The sequence below is a fragment of the Nyctereutes procyonoides genome, unplaced genomic scaffold (assembly GCF_905146905.1).
Source record: "Nyctereutes procyonoides isolate TBG_1078 unplaced genomic scaffold, NYPRO_anot_genome, whole genome shotgun sequence".
Taxonomy (NCBI): domain Eukaryota; kingdom Metazoa; phylum Chordata; class Mammalia; order Carnivora; family Canidae; genus Nyctereutes; species Nyctereutes procyonoides.
The window spans coordinates 10,002,765-10,022,163 of NW_026575035.1; the positions used below are offsets into that span (position 1 = coordinate 10,002,765).

At 38.0% G+C, this 19,399-nt stretch overlaps 1 protein-coding gene across 12 annotated transcripts in view; it reads left to right on the top strand.

Annotated features, from left to right (window-relative positions):
- The window catches only part of NCOA2 (nuclear receptor coactivator 2), a 297,105-nt gene that overhangs the window by 174,008 nt on the left and 103,698 nt on the right, over nucleotides 1–19,399 (top strand). For 9 of the 12 annotated variants that reach the window (XM_055318183.1, XM_055318176.1, XM_055318178.1 and 6 more), the window contains 2 exons: nucleotides 10,478–10,582; nucleotides 13,436–13,608. In XM_055318183.1, the coding sequence (XP_055174158.1) occupies nucleotides 10,497–10,582; nucleotides 13,436–13,608 (259 nt within the window). In that variant the 5' untranslated portion in view covers nucleotides 10,478–10,496. Of the gene's footprint in view, nucleotides 1–9,007; nucleotides 9,085–10,033; nucleotides 10,251–10,477; nucleotides 10,583–13,435; nucleotides 13,609–19,399 lie in introns of all 12 variants that reach the window. The other 3 variants (XM_055318179.1, XM_055318182.1, XM_055318181.1) reach the window with 3 other exon arrangements.

Here is a 19,399-nt window from a genome sequence, read left to right on the forward strand (position 1 = left end):
TTTGAGGGATATGATTTTCCTAAGGAAGAAGAGCAATTTTTGTAACCTTTGCTGGAAGGCTCTCATGACATGGGTATTTTTCTTGCTTTAAGAGAGTCATGTCAGTAGGATAGAAAATAGAAAGTTCCTGAAGTTAAAGAGAATAAGTGATAAGTCCAAAATGACCAAGAGTTTCCTCTTCCTTATATGGAAGAACTTAGGGTGAATGTGGAGTTTGTTGTAAGACAGTTTCAGTAGTTTGGAAACTGCTATAGAATATCTTTTGATTGATCAAAGGAAATAATTTATACTTCAGATTTCGTTTAAATGAAGTTCAATTTCTCGTTGCATCCATTTGGGACAGTCTTTGTGTTTCTTACTTACTATAGGTAGGCTTACCTCACTTTATTGAATATTCTTCCAAAAATATGCATGTAAAAAAGTGTACATTTGTAATTTGCATTCCAGAGAGCTGGTTATTTAAAAAATCTCTTTTTGGTTTGGTCGTTTTGTTTTTTTTCTAGCAGTATAGCCAGGTTTCTCTCTTTACTCCCCTTCTCTTCTTCCTTTCTCCCTGTTCTCCCCCCTCCTCCTTTTTTTTTCCCTCTTCCCTCCTTCCTTTTTTTGGTAAACTCATAAAAATCTGATGTGTTAATGAAAGGAAATTTGGAAAATAGAAAAATTACTCCCATAGTGCCCATCAACACAATTTAACTGCTAATATTGTGATGAATTTTCTTCCAATTTTTTTCTATAAATTAATCTTATCCGTCTGTTTTCACCATCAGCTTAAATTATTTCATGAACATTTACATGCTATCAAATTCAGTCTATAATAGCTTAGGTTTATTAAATAAAACCCTCACTGGTATATGCTCTTTAAATCTCTTGCTTTCAACAAACTTACAAAGATAAGTATTTTTCTTGAAGAATGAAGAAACTTAGATTCAAAGAGCTTAACTAATAATTAACAGAACTAATATGTGATATTCCTGGGATTCCAAACCAGAGTGAACAGCAGAGAATGTACTCTGAGCCATGACATTGTACAGCTTTTCATGGTTGCATAATAGATTCTGTTTTGAATCTTCGGATTCTGTTAGAAAGGTCCCTGCTCAGCTGTCACTCTATCAAGAGAGAACTTTCCTGACCACCTATTTTTGAAAAGCTACATTGTATTCTACCCTAACGCTACCTAGTTTTTTTTAAGTGCTAATCACTGTCTGATATAGTAAATGTTTGTTTCACTGTTTCTTCCCTCTCCACTGTCTTATTAGAATGTAAGAGTCATGGGGGCACCTAGGTGGCTCAGTCGGTTAAGCCTTTGGCTCAGGTCTTGATTCCAGGGTCCTGGGATGCAGCCTTGCTCAGCGGGGAGCCTGCTTCTCCCTCTCCCTCTGCCTGTTGCTCCTCCTGTTGTCTTCCTGTCACATGAAGAAATTAAAAATAAATAAATAAATAATAATGTAAGAGTCATGGGTAAAAGATTTGGTCTGTTTGTTCATTGTTGTATCCCCCACTATGTAGAACCATGGCATGACACTCCAGAGGTGTATTTGTTGAATGATTCAATGACCTCGCCTTTAGGTTACCTTTGCATAAATTCTGATTTTCTAAATCAGCCTTCATTAGGACTGACAGACTGCAATAATCACATGATCTGTGCTTCCTTCTGTAAATCACAAAACTGATGCTGCTGAGGTGTATGGGGGCACTCCACACTTCTGTACCCTGCAGTGACACTGCCTGTCTACCAAGAGCCAGCTTCTTATCTAGACTGTTTTATGCCACTTGTTATAATTACATAATTTAATTAAATATTATGTGACTAATTATGAGTTTGAAAAGACATATGCTTCTGTAACAACCAGGATGAATGCTTTGAAAAACTCAAATGGACAAAAGTTGCTCTGAAATAAGTATATGCCTCACATCTATAATAGATAAAAATAATAAAAATATACTTTGTAAGCACTTAAAGAAATCAGATTGTCTGCAATTTCTAGCTCTGTTTTAGATAAATATTGAATAATGTCTTAACATAAATATGAAACTGCAGTGGAGACTGATAAATGTATATTTTTAGTTTAAAGTTAAAACAAAATGATTAAAGGTAGTAGGTATCATTTTTATGATTGCTTTGATACCTGACTTTTAAAATTAATCAATTACTACATCTATTCTATTGGAAAAGAAAGGTTCACCATTTGGAATGAAACTCAGCATTCTTAGTGTGCCAGAGAAAATTTCTAGGTGGTTTTGTTATTTCAATAACTTCATAATAAATTCAATAATAATAGTACTAATTCATTTCCCTTCAGGGAATAATTGCTTGTGAGCTGAGGCATGATTTCCTCTGCAGCAGAATGTGAACTTCAGAAGGACAGGGACTTTGTTTTGTTCGTGGCTCTATTTACAGTGTCTACAGTACCTGGTGTATTAATTAGGTATTGAGTGGATAGATGAATGGTTCTAAAGGATGTATGTTTTTTGTAGAAAGAAATGTGCATTTTTCAATAATACCATTAGATTTGTAGCAAAAAAAAAAGTACTTTCAAATTATTAGCTGATGGTCAAATTAAATTAAAACATACTACTTTCTATAATATATATTAATTTGTTTCTCTCTTCAGGGAAAGTATTGAAATACAGGAACCTCAGTGCTCCCATTGTGGTGGTTAAGAAATGAGGAAGTGTTTGGATTCACTTACAAGTTCTAAAACTTCCTAACTGTGGCCTTGGTCAAGTTGCTTTATTCTGTATCTCCATTTCCTGGTCTGTAAAATGGGGATAAGCATAGGTTGTTACAGGCACTGAAGGGGTTCATATATGTGAAGTGTGTAGAGAGTGCCTGCCAAGCTATTAAGCACTCAGTAAATGATAGTTTTTATACTGAGTTATACCTGAGTTTGACTCATGACCTGTTATTTTTCTGTGTGACTTGGGCAAATTACTCAAGAAAACAGGTCAGAGTGGTTAGATGATCTGTAAGGCAAGAGAGAGAGTGTGTGTATACACATGCATATGAACATAAACATGGGGATTTTTAAGCAAGAAAATGTGTGCCAAGGGCTCAACTCGTTTAAGTACTTTATAAATGTTAGTAAACACACATACAAACCCCAACATACTATACTATGAGAAAGGGCTTTCATTTACTTACCTAAAAATGTTTTACAATTGGAATAATTTAAAAAAAAATCCTCTTTATTTAGAAACAGACTCTCTTGCCCTTGCCATTTTGGTAAGTTTTTCTCATAAATTAGGGAGATTTTCTTTAATCTTATAAGGAAGTTCAAAGTGGGTTTCAGAATTAAGACAGATAAATGAATTTTGATCTGGATGAGGTATGAAACTCAAGCACAAGTACTACACTGTAGTTGTTGGTTTGATGGCTTCTTTCCAGTATATGAAGCCTTCAGGGAGAGCAGGTTTTGGGCTAAGTATGCCGGGTTCCAAGGGGAGAGCTGGTCTTCCTTTATGCAGGGGATGCAGCTTCTTCCCTGCGTTCTGGTCCCAGACCTTACTGAGACCTCGCCTTGCTATTCCTGGCCATATTAGCGCCGGCTGACGTCGCTGGGGCTCGAAGCAGCCCAGCCACCAGCTATATTAAGGAACTTAGCCTATGAGAATTCAGAAAGCAGAAACCATCCTCTGCCACTGATGTCAGACTAGACATTTTTCCCCTGTTGGTAATGATAGTTTAGAACAGCTCTCTGCTCCTTACATATTCTGCACTGGATTTTGCTCAGCTAAGACTTGAAGAGAGGAGTTTCCCTTCTCTAGGAGCCATGGGGATGATGGAAATGTGACAGCGAAATATTTGTGTACCCGGTGCACGCAAACTTCACCATTTCTTTGATTATTGCAGCATGTGTTACAGAGCCACTGCTGCCCATTTGCAGCCTAATGTGTTTATTACAGTCTTCCCAATGGCATCTTGAAGTGTCTTTCAGCTAAAAAATTCATGAGTATTATTGGCTTTCAGTCAGAAAATGGAATATGTCTTCTAGTTACTGTCTAATATACCACTTTAAGGCCATTATACAAAAGTAAATCTAAGAGCATATTGAAAAGGAAGGAATTTTTTAGCTTAAACATTTGTTTATACAATATACTACTTTTCTGTGGAGTAAGAAACAGCATGAAGGAAGGTAGGTGCTGAAGCCATTTTACTCAGGGAATAGGAGTACAGAGCTGCAGGCTGTTCTCTTCTTTAATCCCATCTCTAGCTGTAAACTGTTAGTATTTTATTATTGAAATATCATACCCTAATAATAGTACTTCGTGTTCAGCTACTGCAGTCAATGAAAAATTCAAGCATACAGTAAGTTGCTCAAAACTATTGAAGTTAAGCTGAGAATTTGTTTCCAAATAAGATGCCTTTTGTTCTGTATTTATATGAAGTGAGTTTCCTAATACTTTACAGTTTAACTGTTGTCGCCGTTATGAATTAACATGCAGTCTTACAATTTTGAATCTGTAGATACATACGGTAATGTGAGAGGCAAATTAATATTGTGTGAAAAGCAAGAAGCAATATAGCATCTTGTAAAGATGAAGTTAAAAGTGCTCTTATGGCCTAGTTAAAAAGGGCTATAACACTTTAATAAAAATAATATACCCTTGACTAGCTGCAGTTTATTTTTGAAATACTGTATAGCCTCTTCTGCTACTTGTTAAACGCATTAATTGTTTTGCCAGTGGAAAGAAAAAGTTTGATTTTTCTGCGTGCTCTCATCCCTGCACTTAGTAAATCTACACAACTTATATTTGCATGTGTAATGTTCCTTTGTTTGCTTATTTATATGAAGTAACAGTATATCCTTGCATAATCTGTATATTTATTGCAGAGAATATTCATTTAATTCTTGCTAAGAGTTGAGGTCTTGCCAAAATAATGTTTGCTTTGGGTGATTTTGTCCACTTGACACTTTGAAAAGAGGTATTTCCCCTCCTCCTTCTATTCGGTGTTTTTTATCTCTATATCAGCTTACTGACTTCCAAGGTCTGGCCATTCTCTACTTTTGGTCTTTCTCAGGCATCTACACCCAAAAGCACATTTAGTATTTTTGAGCATTAGATACTGTTTTCTTTTTGGTTTATCAGAAAGTAGCCCAGAAATTGTTCTTTCTAAAGGAAAGGGATCCCTCCCAGAACACAGTATGCTTTAAGGGAAAAAATGTTTCAAGTTTAGAATGAGCAAATGTTTTTCACTTGTGATAAAGAAATAGCGAATGCATTGTTCCCTGCTGAGGTGGGCTCCTGAAAGATTCTCCTTTCATAATAGAACAAATAGAAAAGCATTTTGGTGAAGTTTTATATACAGTTGCAGTATTACTTGAGTATTTCTCACTCTTACAAAGTATATGAAGAATCAGACTACAGAATATACAGCAATGTCATATATCTCTCGTAGAGAGAGTTCAGAAAGAACCTTGGAAGCTATAGAAGCCTTTCTGGTCTCATATCAAGAGCTAGATGATTTATCAGGTATCGGCTCCTCTTGTAGGCGTTGATAAGAGAAGTTGTTTCAACAGCTCTGTATATCAATTCATTATAAATTTCATCGCAAAGGAATTTCAGAGAGGGTCTAACTTAAAAAATATTTCTTGGAACTAGTAGTAAAGAGATCTGATGTTGATCACTTATTATGTTTGGATTTCAGCAACACTGTTATCCTTATTTATTCTCTAACTGAATTTGTTCCACATATAATAAATCTGACAGTTTTACAGGCCTTGTTTGGAAGATGGCCAATACTGATAAAAGATAAAATGCACATTATCGTTTGCATGAAGTCTGGATGATTAACTGGCTTTAATGGTATGAGACTACTGTGAGCAACAGCTTTGGTACCTGATGAGTTATATTGATGAATTTCATGAACGAAGAGTACAGGTTTTGTGTTTAGGCTTAACATTCCATTTTGCTTTCTGTCCTTAGGCTAAGGCTGTAACTGGCATTGTTCACCACTCCCGGAATATTGTTACTTTAAAAAAAAAAAAAAGGCAAGCCTTAATTCTGGTGGTTCTAACACCTTTTATCATCTAGTTTATACAAGTTGGTATCAGAGGATGTAAGGGAGGAGGTCCTGTCACAGTGGGAGCAGGACTATTGTTTGTTGCAGATAACAAGAATGGACAAATTGAAACTCCTTTTCCAAACTTGTTCGTTCACAACCCCCCACATCTGGTAGAAACTGGCTTGTTCTCAATGACTGTAATTACCATCAGATAGGACCCAAGAGTTTACTTGTGTCATTTTCAGTTTTTGTCATTTACATTGAATAGTTTCAGAATTGAGAGTGAAATGCTGGAGAATTTTAATTTCATGCGAATATTGAAAACGTGTGGAAATTTTAAGAAACTTACTAATTTAGGCCCACTTACAAAATAAAATAAGGTTTCTAAACCTTCAGTGCTGCCCTTTATTTTTCATCCCTTACCCTTTTATTGGGAATGGATTTTTAACTTTGATCTACAGAAATGCATTAAAACTCATCTATCCAGAGTTTATTTTAGATTATTTTTCTGTGCCTAAGTGTACACTAGTAGTCATAAATCTGTGTATCAAATCTATCATTGTATTGCTGGTTTTTCTCTGTGTCACTTTGAGTGAGAGAAAAAATGAACTCACCTAGCCCCAGCGCATGTTCCAGTGTGAAATACTTAGATTTGCTGCCAGCTGATCCTCACCTAGGGCATGAAGAGTATCAGTCAGAGTCCTCTAGATTAGAGCACCACACTTCTCTTCTTTGAGCACCTCATTAATGAGGCTCACTGTTATTTATTTGGTTCATCCACTAAAGACCAGGGCGGAAATCCACACATCTGCTCCAGAATTTCATATATTCTTCTGGCCCTGTGGCAGGCAAGAAAGAGACTCCCAGGAGCCAACTACTTGCCACCCATCAGCACCACCACCCTTCTCCTTTCTAGGCTTCAGCCCTAAATTTATTTATTTATTTATTTATTTATTTATTTATTTATTTATTTATTTGTTTCCTTCCTTCCTTCCTTTTTTCCCTTTTTCCCTTTCTTTCTTGTCTTTTTTCCCCTGGTTCATGAGCAGTAGTTCAAAGGGAGCATCCCCAGCCTAATGGCCATGACTGGCAGTGCATCCACCTGTCCCTACTTCCTACAGACCCCCTCTTTTTTTCTTTCCTTTGGTGGTTTACAGGTTGGTTGGCAGTGTGTACTGGGCATACATAGCCCTAGGAAAATTGCTCAGAAAAGTGGACATATGGGATAGACGCAGAAAAATAAGAAGCAAGGAAATTCATAAAGTTAATTTTTGTTTTATTTTGAGGAAATGTGTTTAAGATACCATCACATAATAATAAAAGAGAAAACTTAGCCCATAAATAAAGAGGAAATTAATGATGTTTTAAAGTTACAAATAGAGTGGTTTGTGAGCCAATATTGAGTAGACACAAATATAAACAATCTGCTCAAATGGTTTTCTGTACTTAGACCAGAAATTATTAGCTTCTTGCTTTTGCTCCTTATCTCCTTCTAGCCCTTTAGTTGACATATATCAGTTCTGTCCCCTCATACAACATTATAATTATTAGTATATATATTTTGGGATATTTAAGAGAGATGATGGCTGAAGCTAATGTTAAACCCCAAAACTGAGGATAGATTTAAGTAAGATAATCACTAATATATTATCTTTTGAAAAGCTTTCTAATCTTTCTGATTGTACTGTATTTTTAAATATAAATAGTGATACCTTGTGGGGGGGGCAAGTAGCCGTTTTCATCAACAGACTTAATCCATGTAACTGCTGTATAGGGCATTTTGTTGAATATTGAGTGTTACATTTTGATGATAAAAATTTACTTGAATTTTTATGAAACATAGAATACTGTTTCCACAGTGAAATTCCTGGAGGTTCATTTGTGGAAAGCTTACTTAAATTGGATGGGTAATGTTTTTCCTTACACTCTCATGAGTGAAACTGTGAGAATCCAAGTTTGCAGAGAAATAGTGAGAAGGAATGTGCATCAGTATCATCTGCGTAGGGTTTTGGTGTTGAGGTTTTTGCTTCTCCGTTGTCCTCTTCTACCTCTTGTGATGCCCTGGCCCCCTTCCTCACCCTTAGAACTCCAAGGCCGTCCTCAGGCCACCTCAGTGTGCCCCTATCCCAGCCAGCAAAGTGTTCTTTCTTGGACCTTCCAGTACTCGGGAGTATGCACCAGTTACACGATATCTTTACCGAGTTTACCTATTGCGGTTTTTCTCATGTACAGATGTGTCTCCCCTCTTACGTTGTGTTCATCTCGAAAGCATCATTCCTCCTTGTGCTTCTCGAGCACCGAGCCTGACTCATACCAGCAAGCAGTGTTTGAATGAATGAATAAACGAACGAATGGAGAGTCCCGCACAGAAACGCATGCAATCCATATCTTGCTGCTTTTCCCTTCTGACCTGTGCTTATGTGATCACTGGAAGAATGGCTTATTTGATGAGACCTTTGCCATAACGTCTCCATTAAGAGTACGAGTGTGTAACCCTGTGTACAAATATCCCAGCTCTGGCATTTGCTAAACTGCTTAACTCCCCTGGGCTGGAGATGCTAATGACTGTCCCCACTGAACAGAAAAGGCAAGTAAGCCATGAGAGGTAACTTCTTAAGGTTCCACAACTAACCAAGTGGTAGAGCTTGGACATGGATTATGTAAATGCAGCTTCTCTCCCCAGTTGCCTCTCCTAGTCTGTTTCGATGATAAAATAAAGTCCAAAAATTGCTTAGTGTGAAGTAAATGCTAAATGAATAACTAAATACAGATTATATTTTATTATCAGCCCCAAACTGTGCCCACAGTACAGGACCTTGGGACTTGGCTACATTACTCCCACCGGCAGGAAGCTCAGGCATTAGCTTTCAGAATGTCCCCTCCTATGCGACCTCTGGAATATCATGTGTGATTGGTGCAGCCTACCTCGATTGATACAGTGTTTCTTCATCCTCCTTACACATGACTCTGAAAAAAATTAATTTCTCTGCACTCTTGGATCAGAGGTGTGACCAGAAGAAGTGATTGTAGGGAGCCCGAGCATCTGGATTACACGGAGGGAAGGCTGGGCAGTGTGATAGGTATGTGGCGGTGATACAGTGATGGGTCTTGGGTGGTGTTTTCTTAGCCCACCTTCCTCTTTGTCCTTGCTCTTGATGAACCTTTTATTCTGACATCTTTCTTAAGTCTTTGACCTTCCACTGTCTGGCCCTTCCGTCTGATTTTTCCAATCTACAGAAAGTAAAAGGCCACTACAGAAAGTAAAGGAGGGTGAAGGTGACTTTTAGAAGCCTGGGAGATGGAAGGAAGGGGGAAGTAGCATAGAACTGGATGGAACTCTAAGAAAGACTTTTAAATGCTGACTTAGTCTTTTTAGGCAGCATTTTTTTTCTTTTGCTAAGCAGTTATTAAGCATCTTGTGCTTAAACGACCACACCATCTCCCCTCAGCATCTTTGTTATAGTCCCTTTGTCTAGTTCTCTAGAACTTAAACTAACTCTATCATTCTGTTCTTTGTGTATTTAAATATTATTTTGATTTTACTAATGATGACGAATGGGAACACACTGATTCCCTTGCTATATAACCTTTCATTTTCTTATTGGAAGGAATTCAGGAAGCAGGAGCCAGTAATTGGCCTCCTTCGTTAGGGTCAATAATGTTCCCTGCAGGATTTTTTTGTTTCTTTTTTTTTTTTTTTTAAAGTATATTTTAAGACCTCAGGTGATAGCAGCTAGAATTAGCCAAGGGAGGGAGCATCAGGAGCGGCAGGATGTGAGAGAGGAAACCACCGAGGGGAGGTGTGCTCAGGAAGGCGAGCTGCAGGGGAGAGCGGGCTGGGAGGGCGGAGCAGCCGCAGCTGCCGCAGGGGTGGAGGGAACGGGAGACTCCACGGGGAGGCGCGAACATCCTCCCTTTGGGGAGCGTTGCTTATGGAGGCCTTGTGCGGGGGCCCGGACCAGCGGGTCAGACGTAGCGCAGCGGATTTGGAAACATTCAACTTAGTGGTGGGGCACTGCCTCTTCCCAGGGCCGTCTGTCATGGGTGAGCTATTGCAGCACAGACTTCACATTGGCCAACCCCAAACAGAGACTGGGAGGAGCCCCTTACAACACCTGTAGTTTCCCCATGGTGCAAGATCACTCCTGAAACTGAAGGCTGGCTGCAGAAACCTCGGGGCCAGCCGGCTGTAGTTCATGGTGCTGCCGAAACACACTGCCTGCTTAAAGAGCCTGGGCCCAAGGAGGTAGGCTTGTTTGTTTTTGAAACGTGAACCTTTACATATACTTCACTTTTAAACAAGGTCAGAAAAAATTGAGCCCTTTCATTAACAGTGACATGTGCATATTAATCAAAACAATGTGTTAATAACTTGTCAAATTTCTGCTTGAAGTTCAAGTTCTTTAATTGTTGGTAAATTGATCTGGCACTTTATCATCAGCTCCATTCTCTCCCCCCCTTTCTTGTTTTTAGTTGCTGATATGTGTTCAAGATGAGTGGGATGGGAGAAAATACCTCTGACCCATCCAGGGCAGAGACAAGAAAGCGCAAGGAATGTCCTGACCAGCTTGGACCCAGGTTAGATTCTTGCCGAGAAACAGAATCAGTGCTGCCTGTGAAAGCCACATATGCATGCTTCTTTAATATTTTAGCATTGACTTGACACCTAATCGAAATACTGTTTGTTTTTTCTCCTTTAGCAGTTAAACCTTTGAATATGTATCATTTAGCTTACATTTTGGTTATGCTAATCAGTTGCAGGGTTTGTTATTCTTTTATAAGAAGAGAAAGCTATATGCTCCTTCTGATGTCTCCTGTGTACTTGACTATTAAAGCAGGTTTATTATATAATTTTGAGTCTTCCATATTTTTTCTGTTAGATTCACAGGGTGTCGTAAAGACAAGAAGATCCCATAGTAGAATTTGCTGTTAATTTTACACTGTTTTATTTTTATTTATTAGCATTTTTTGAGTTGGTGACAAAAGATTGTGCCCTTCAGTGAATAAAACAAGTAATTTAAAGCAAGTTCCGTGTCATATATTATGGATGGAAGTGTTAGTTGTTTTCATCTCCATGCAGGATAGTTTAGCAGTATCTAGTAAAATTATAAACGCATATCCTCTTTGAACTAGCAGTCCACTTCTAGGAATTTTCCAGCAGTATACTTTCACACATGTAAAATGGTAGACACTTGAGTTTACGTACTACAGCATTATTTAATAATTGCAGAAGATTAAGAAAAACCCAAATGTTTGTAGGGAACTATCTAAACAGCTATGACACCTCCATAACCTGGAATACAATACAGCTATGGAAAAGGAATGAAGACACTTAATGGATTGATATAAAAAGAATCTCTTAAGAATATTGTTACAGAGAAAAGTTTTTTTTAAAAAGATTTTATTTATTCATGAGAGACAGAGAGAGAGAGAGAAGCAGAGACACAGAGGGAGAAGCAGGCTCCATTCCATGCAGGTAGCCTGATGTGGGACTCCATCCCAGGTGTCCAGGATCACACCCTGGGCTGAAGGCGCTAAACCGCTGAGCCACCCAGGCTGCCCCAGAGAAAAGTTTTGAAGCATGTTTATGGAGTACTACCCTTTGTATAAACCATTTGTTTTAGGATAATTAAGAAATACTTTAGAGTTGTTAATCCATTTTGGGGGATGAGAGCTAGGCTAATAGGGGACAAAGGGAGGAGAGACTTCATTCTTTTGATTACTTATATCATATAAATTATTTTAAAAGTTAAGTAAAAACAGCAACTTCTATTAAATGGCCTGCAAAAAGATCAGATGAAGAATAACAAAGAAGACGACTAGGAAAAGTCATTAAGGCAGGAAGAGAAGGAGAAAGAGCAAAAAATATTTTATATTCCCTTTTCCCCTTTTAGCTGCCAAGCAGAACAAGTCTAGGAAATCACTACTGTGCGCATTCCGGACTCCAACCCTCCACTCCAGTATGTGGCCTCCAAATTCCCCAGTACCTCCTGGCTATCAACACCTTCTGTCTGTCAAACTGCCTGTAATGCTCAGGAGCCCACTCGAGGAGGCAGATGGATAAAGGGGAGGCTGTTCAGTGTAGGGGCTGTTGTTCTCTTACCTGGTGCTGCGCTGGTATCATGTGGCAGTGGAGAATCTCTGAACCCCTCTTGCAAGTGGGCGCTCTTGGGGCTTTGTAACACGCTCCCCTTTCTCACCTCTTTGTCCTGTGTTTAGTCATCTTGTGGCGGGGGAGTGCTAGAGAGGGGTTGGGGGTGGGGGATAGAGGGGTCCACAATGGGAACTTGGCTCTTCTGTGCCTTCCAGTCACTCCTTGCCTTTCCCTGTACTTAGTGAGGTAGAATCTAGGAATCAAAATGAGACTAGAAAAACTGCATTCTAGTCCCTGCTCTACCAGTAACTCCCTGGGTGATCTTGATCACACAGTGTAACCACTGTGAAATGTGGAAATTGTGTTCTATCTTAGCTTTATTAGTTTATGAAAATAAAGCTAACACTTAGAGGCAAATAGATGGAAATCTATTATAAACTACAAATTTTTGTCAATTGGTATTATGTACAAATTATACATGAAAAATGCAGAAAACTACATAAACAACCTACTTTTCTTAATGTATTGCTTGAATGTCAGTTAGTGAGCCCTCTATTAAAAGAAAAAGCTATATGCTGTTATCAAAGGGAACTTGATATTTTGTCAAATTGAAATGAGAAGATCTTGCCAATTTTTTTCCCTTCCATTAACTTTTTTAAAACTTTAGCTGAACTTGGACCATTTGTGTATAGTTTACACGTCATTCAGCTTGGACAGTTAACAAATACCCTAGGTCAGTTTCACTTTTGTTTCTGGCTGGATTGTGGTTTTTTTGCACTATCTAAAAGATAATGTTTGACTTGGTTACCAACATCCTAAAGAAGTCTATGAAGTTATGGAGATTTATTTTTATCTTTTTATGCTTTGCCAGGAATCCCTGCAATTTATTTATTCCTATTATAACTAGGTTAAGTTCCCTTTCTTCTTCTAATCTTAAGTACATTAAAAAAAATTTTTAGCATAATCTCCCATACCTTTCTAAAACCTTCCTCTATGTATTCAACAATAAATTTGATGCCTACTTCTGCCAAGTGTTGTATTAAGCACAGTGATGAGCGAATGGTCCTGATCCCTGTCATTGTGAAGCTTACTGTCAGTGGGAGACATGACACACATTGAACAAATGATCAGACAGGTAAATCTATAGCTACGTACTGGAGTGAGTTTGATTTAAAAAAAAAAAAAGTGCAACATTTTTTTTCCCCAAAGTACTTTCATGTTTATGTAAGTAACTTTTGTTTGCTATCTCTGTATTAGAACTTGTTTAATATGCTTACATTTTTTATAATAGCTTTTTTTCAAATTCCATAATAAAAAAACATGTATCTTCTTTTTAGTCCCAAGAGAAGCACTGAGAAACGTAATCGTGAACAGGAAAATAAATATATTGAAGAACTTGCAGAGCTGATTTTTGCAAATTTTAATGATATAGACAACTTTAACTTCAAACCTGACAAATGTGCAATCTTAAAAGAAACTGTGAAGCAAATTCGTCAGATCAAAGAACAAGGTAAGAGGAGTGAATATTTTGGAGAGTTTAGCTGGTTTCTGTTTTTTCATGTGTGAGAAGTCCCTTTAATCCATTTCTTATGCTTAAATTATTGATGAGGCAATGATGTCACAGTGCAAGATGAATGCAAGTATCACTTGCAGTGGTTTATAAATAGGCTTTATATAAAATTCAGCAATTCCCTAAAGACGGAGGAGACTGAGGTGAGGCAGGGTGATGTAACTTTTCATCTAGTAAAACTCAATTAGGTGCCCACTGATTCTCCTCCCCTACCTTGGAATTTTCATTGCTTGCACAGCAAGTGACTGTCATAATTTGCAAGTGAGGAGGCAACTAAAGATGGAAACCAGAAGTAAGGAAGTGAGCCACCTCCTGTTTCAGCTAGTCAGCATATTTGATTAAGTCTCAGCCTCAACTGGCCACGCTGCTAGATTAGAATTTCATATCCTGAATGACAAGAGATTTGAAAGGCTCAAGCCTCTAGTCAGAATTCTTTTGTGAAGTTGAAACACAGAACATGACAGCTTTCTTCCTGGGTTTTCTGAGATCATTTTCTGCCTCTCTTCTTTGAAGGAAAAAAAAATTAAGAAAATAATATTTTAAAAAACACATTGGACTTTGTGGTGCCAAAAAAAAAAAATCAGTATTAGGCAAGTATGAACAGTGTCTGGGTGCTCACAGCCAATATATGCTCCTAAAGTATTCATATGCTACTTTCCTTCAGGGCTGGGGAGATTATTATCGCTTGTAATCTGTTTTTGAATGCACCCCCTCAGTACATTTCTTTATCTACCTTTTATGTGATACTCAAACGAGGCAGATTTTAGAAAAATAATGTCTTCACCTGTGTAGTTATATGACCTGAAACTTCCCATCTGTCATAAAATCCTAGCTACTCATTTGCATATTATCATCATAGCCTCTTTCATCTTCCTATGTTTACTAGTAAGCTAAGTTTTATATCAAACAGTTTTACAAATGCAGTGCTATCTTCTAAGAACTTAAAAATATACGCATAACATACACAATACAGTTTCTAATACCAGCCTACTCTGAAAATCAGTCTTTTTTTTTTTTTTACGATTTTATTTATTTATTCATAAGACACAGGCAGAGGGAAAAGCAGGCTCCATGCAGGGAGCCCGATGTGGGACTCGAACTCGATCCCGGGACTCCAGGATCACGCCCTGGGCCGAAGGCAGGCGCCAAACCGCTGAGCCACCCAGGGATCCCTGAAAATCAGTCTTTATATCCCGATTTCTCCACCAAAATTCCTCTCATTCAGCACTCAGCGTTCAGTGAGTTTCTACTTGCAGTGCCTACCTCAGTCTCCCTTCATCTATTCTTCCCTCTTCTCCCTTTGAGATCTGCTGGTTATAAAAAACTCCATTTAATCTCAGTTTTGTGTCTTTCCAGTTTTTCATATCAGCAAATGGATAGAATAATATTCCTAGGGCTCTTAGGAGAAATAATTGGGTAAAATTTCATTGTGCTTTGAAGTTGCTGTATCTCTAGTTGCTGATATTGCAGTGGAGAAATCAAGCTGCTTGTTTCAGGGTTGCTGAAAATTTTGAACGATACAGTTTGTGAACGTTGCGTGTTAGGCAGGACTTTCGCACTTTAAAACAGTTATATATTTTTTTACTATCAAGGTCTTGCACAAGGGTTTAAAGTTTTGCAAAACCTTGGTAATTCCCCCTTCAAACTATAAAACACGTTAAGATGTGTCACGCTGGGACTGTGCCATACTTTTACTGAAAGTTTAATCATAAGGCTGCATACCACAACCACCCAAGAAGCAGCGGCAATAAACACTCTGTCATGTCTTATTCTTATAATAATGTTTCTATTAATTTGAAAAGTAATATGTTTTGAAAAGGGAAGCAGAAGTTAAAAACCAAATGAAAAACACAGATGCTCTTTGATGTTCTAATTTGAAAGATATTTTTTGTTTAATAAATTGTTTTAAAAAAAAAGCAGCAGGACTTCAGGATCAAATCAGACAGAAGCTAGGTATAAATCCTGGATTTTCCACTTACAAACTCTTTTGAACCAGGGCAAATTATTTTCTCTCTCTGAAACTCGTTTCCTCATACAGAATTTAGTAATCACTATATTGAGGTTGTTTGGTTGTTGAAGATATTATGAGCTGTGTATATGCCCTCAGCAACTACCTGTCACACTGACTGGTTAGGTATTCAATAAATATCTTTTTTGGGATGCCTGGATGGCTCAGTGGTTAAACAGCTGCCTTTGGCTCAGGTCATGATGCTGGGGTCCTGGGATTGAGTCCTGCATCAGGCTCCCCCAAAGGGAGCCTGCTTTTCCCTCTGCCTGTCTCTGCCTCTCTCAGTGTGTCTCTCATGAATAAATAAAATCTTTAAAAAATAAAAACATGGGCAGCCCGCGTGGCTCAGCGGTTTAGCACCACCTTCAGTCCAAGGCGTGATCCTGGAGACCCAGGATCGAGTCCCACATCAGGTTCCCTGCATGGAGCCTGCTTCTCCCTCTGCCTATGTCTCTGCCTCCCTCTCTCTCTCTCTCTCTCTCTCTCTCTCATGAATAAACAAATATCTTTTAAAAATAAATAAAAAATAAATAAAAAATATCTCATTAAACAGAAAGTCACCTTTTCTTCACATGTGCTGGGGTCTTCATTGAGCTCTTCCTTCACATGGAAAATGGGAAATAAAAACGGTGGGGAAGTGGGTGATGAATGTCCTTTCCTATAGGGTGATTTGAAGACAGTAAAATTTTCTGATGCCAGAGAACTCTGTATAGCCTTTGCAAACCACACCCTTGCCAGCTCTGTTTGGGCCATCTTGATTGTCTCCGTGGTTGAGAGCCAGCTGTGGTTTAAGAGCAACACATAAGTCAGGCCCAAGCCCTTCTCTCTCATTCTTTGTGCCTAACAGATCCCCCTTTCGGTTTTATAAATAAAGTCCATCCATCATCTTTATGACGTTTCCAAACTTCATTTGTATTTCAGTCGCAGGTCTCAGACTGAATGAAATCATAATTGTGCTAGAGAAGCGAAACTGGATTGCTTGAGGTGCCGCACTCTAGAATCCACATGGGGAAAGCCGGGTTTATAATCTGGGTATCCTCCAGGGTCAGGCTCAGGTACATGAGCCAGGCATGCTGGACTTTTTCTCTCAAGTCTTGTCTGTCCTCACCTGTTCCTCAAGTTCCCATTCACTTTGCAAATAGAAGAAAGGATATTTTTAAATGGCCTAAAGGATGGGATTTGGAGGGAGAATTACCAGCTACGTAAATAAGCAGGCATCCTCCTGCGGATAGCACCTTACAGGCACACGTTGGCCGGGTGCTGGCCCCCCGGGGGCATGCACACTGCGGCAGACCTTGCAGAAGCAGAACAGAGAGATAGGAGTGCGTACTTAAACCGGACACTAGCTCAGGTCATGAACCCCGGGGTCCTGGGATCGAGTCCCACATCAGGCTCCCTGCCCAGCCAAGAGCCTTCTTCTCCCTCTGTCTGCCACTTCCCCTGCTTGTGCACGCTCTCTCTTTCTCTCTGTCAAATAAATGGATAAAATCTTTAAAAAATTCTTTTTAAAATAAAACTGTAGTGTAAAGTGACAAACATTTAGGGGAGTACCAAAAAACACATTTCTACTTCCCTGTTTATAGTAACATCTCCTGTGTTAACCCCAATTTAGGCATAATTTTTGTGTTTTTTTTTTCTTAAAATACTAATTTTAAATGATTTTATTATTTAGAAAATATTTGTTGCTTCATTTAAAACTAGTGAAACAAATTTGAATACAGGACGTATTTATCAGTTAATAGAGAATTGGTTTCAACCTTTCATTATTGTTTTTCTACAAGTAGTTTTGATGAGTGAATAACAAGAATGAAAAGGTGCACATTTCAAAAATCTGTATTGGTACGAGTTAGATTTGGGGGGACTTTTCATGTTGAAACAGGCTGTCTGAAAGACTGTCCTGGTTTCTCATTGTGATTAATGATACAGGTTTTTAAAAAAATATTTTATTTAAAAAATTCAATTTGCCAGTATATAGTACAACACCCAGTGCTCATCTCATCAAGTGCCCTCCTTAGTGCCTGTCACCCAGTACAGTTTTGCTTTTCATGCCATTTTGAGAACATTGGAATTCCAGGTTGCTTTTATACTTACGAATTTTCTCTAATACTGAAAATAACTTAAAAAATAAGTATTTTAAGAGAAGATGAGGAAAGTGGTGTGCTAAAGTCAACTCATATCAACCAGTGAAACCCAGTTTTTTCAGTTTCCAGAATTTTTGAGCCAATTGATGAGTACAGCCATCATTAAAAATTATACAGACTTTAAATGATATTTAAAAAGGCAAGGAAGACTAAAATTTATCATTTTCTAATTATTCTACTGCATTTTGCCATTATCTATGCACTAGAGGCTCTTTGTGCCTTGTTATCTATCTCCATGATAGATATACTATGTATGGTGGCTACTTTGCATGTCTTCCTAAAGTCCACATTCAGGTTATATTTGAAATCAGCCTTGGTGACAGTATTGACACCCTGCAAATCTGGTAAACTCTATAAATCAAAGCTTGATTTTTTTTTTTTTTGTCTTGTTAGCTGTCATTTTAGACTTAAAAAGTAAGGGAGATTTTTTTTTGGGGGGGGAATGAGAAAATGTTAATAATTACCATCTGACATTTTTTAAACGATCTGACATTTTAACATTAAGTAGCTGTTAATGCAAACACAAAAGAGAATATTCAGTTTAGCAAAAAAAAAGTCACAGATTGACAATTATATTTCTACATACAGCATCTTCATACATTTTCATTATTTCACTTTTGTCTTACTCATTAACTTAAGTGAAAACTTCAACCAATATTCACATTGGAACTATTTTTCATCCATTATAACCTGAAGTTGGTTGCAATACAAGGATTTGGCAAAAATAGAAGTATTCTGTAAGAATCAGTTGGCTATATGGAATGGACAATAAAGAATGCTGTATTATCATTTATAGATTATATGCTGCACATCCTTTATACTAGTTAAATTTGTAGTAAACCTCATGATGCTTACTACTTTTCCCCCCAAAGAGCTGGGTTTTTAAGCATTTCCCAGTACACCACTTGCAACCATGGAAGTGGGCAGGTTGTATTATAAATGTAGGTGAGAAAAAAAAATGTAGGTGAGTCAGTATTCATAAACTAACAGGATTATTTAAGGATTCAAGAAAACAGTAATGGAAACAACCTGGTTCTAGCCCACAAAAGTTAATGTGGTGAGCCTATTAAAATTTAGTTTTTCTTTCTTATTCTTTTTTTACCCATGTTAAATACATGAAGTTCTTGTGATGAAAATTATCATTCAAAACTGAAGCCTGAGGTGCACCTGGTTGGCTCAGTGGTTAAGCATCTGCCTTTGGCTCAAGTCATGATTCTGGGGTCTTGGGATCAAGTTCCTCATCAGGCTCCCCAAAGGGAGCCTGCTTCTCCCTCTGCCTTTCTCTGTGTGTTTCTCATGAATAAATAAATAAAATCTTAAAAAAAAAAAAAAAAAAAGCTGAAGCCTGAGCTTCAGCTAATAGCTGTCATGAAGCAAAGTAAGCAAAAGGGCTCTGATACCGTCTTTCAGAAATAGGATATCTATAAATCAGGCTTTTGGGGTGATGCTTCTAGTTTGGTTATATAGTATGTGATACAATCTTAGGGTGATGGCAGGGTCCTCCAGCTTACTGGAAAGGGTAGGTTAGGGAACTCAACAGCTCTTGGACATGCCCTTGGAGATACTCACATAGTGAAGACAG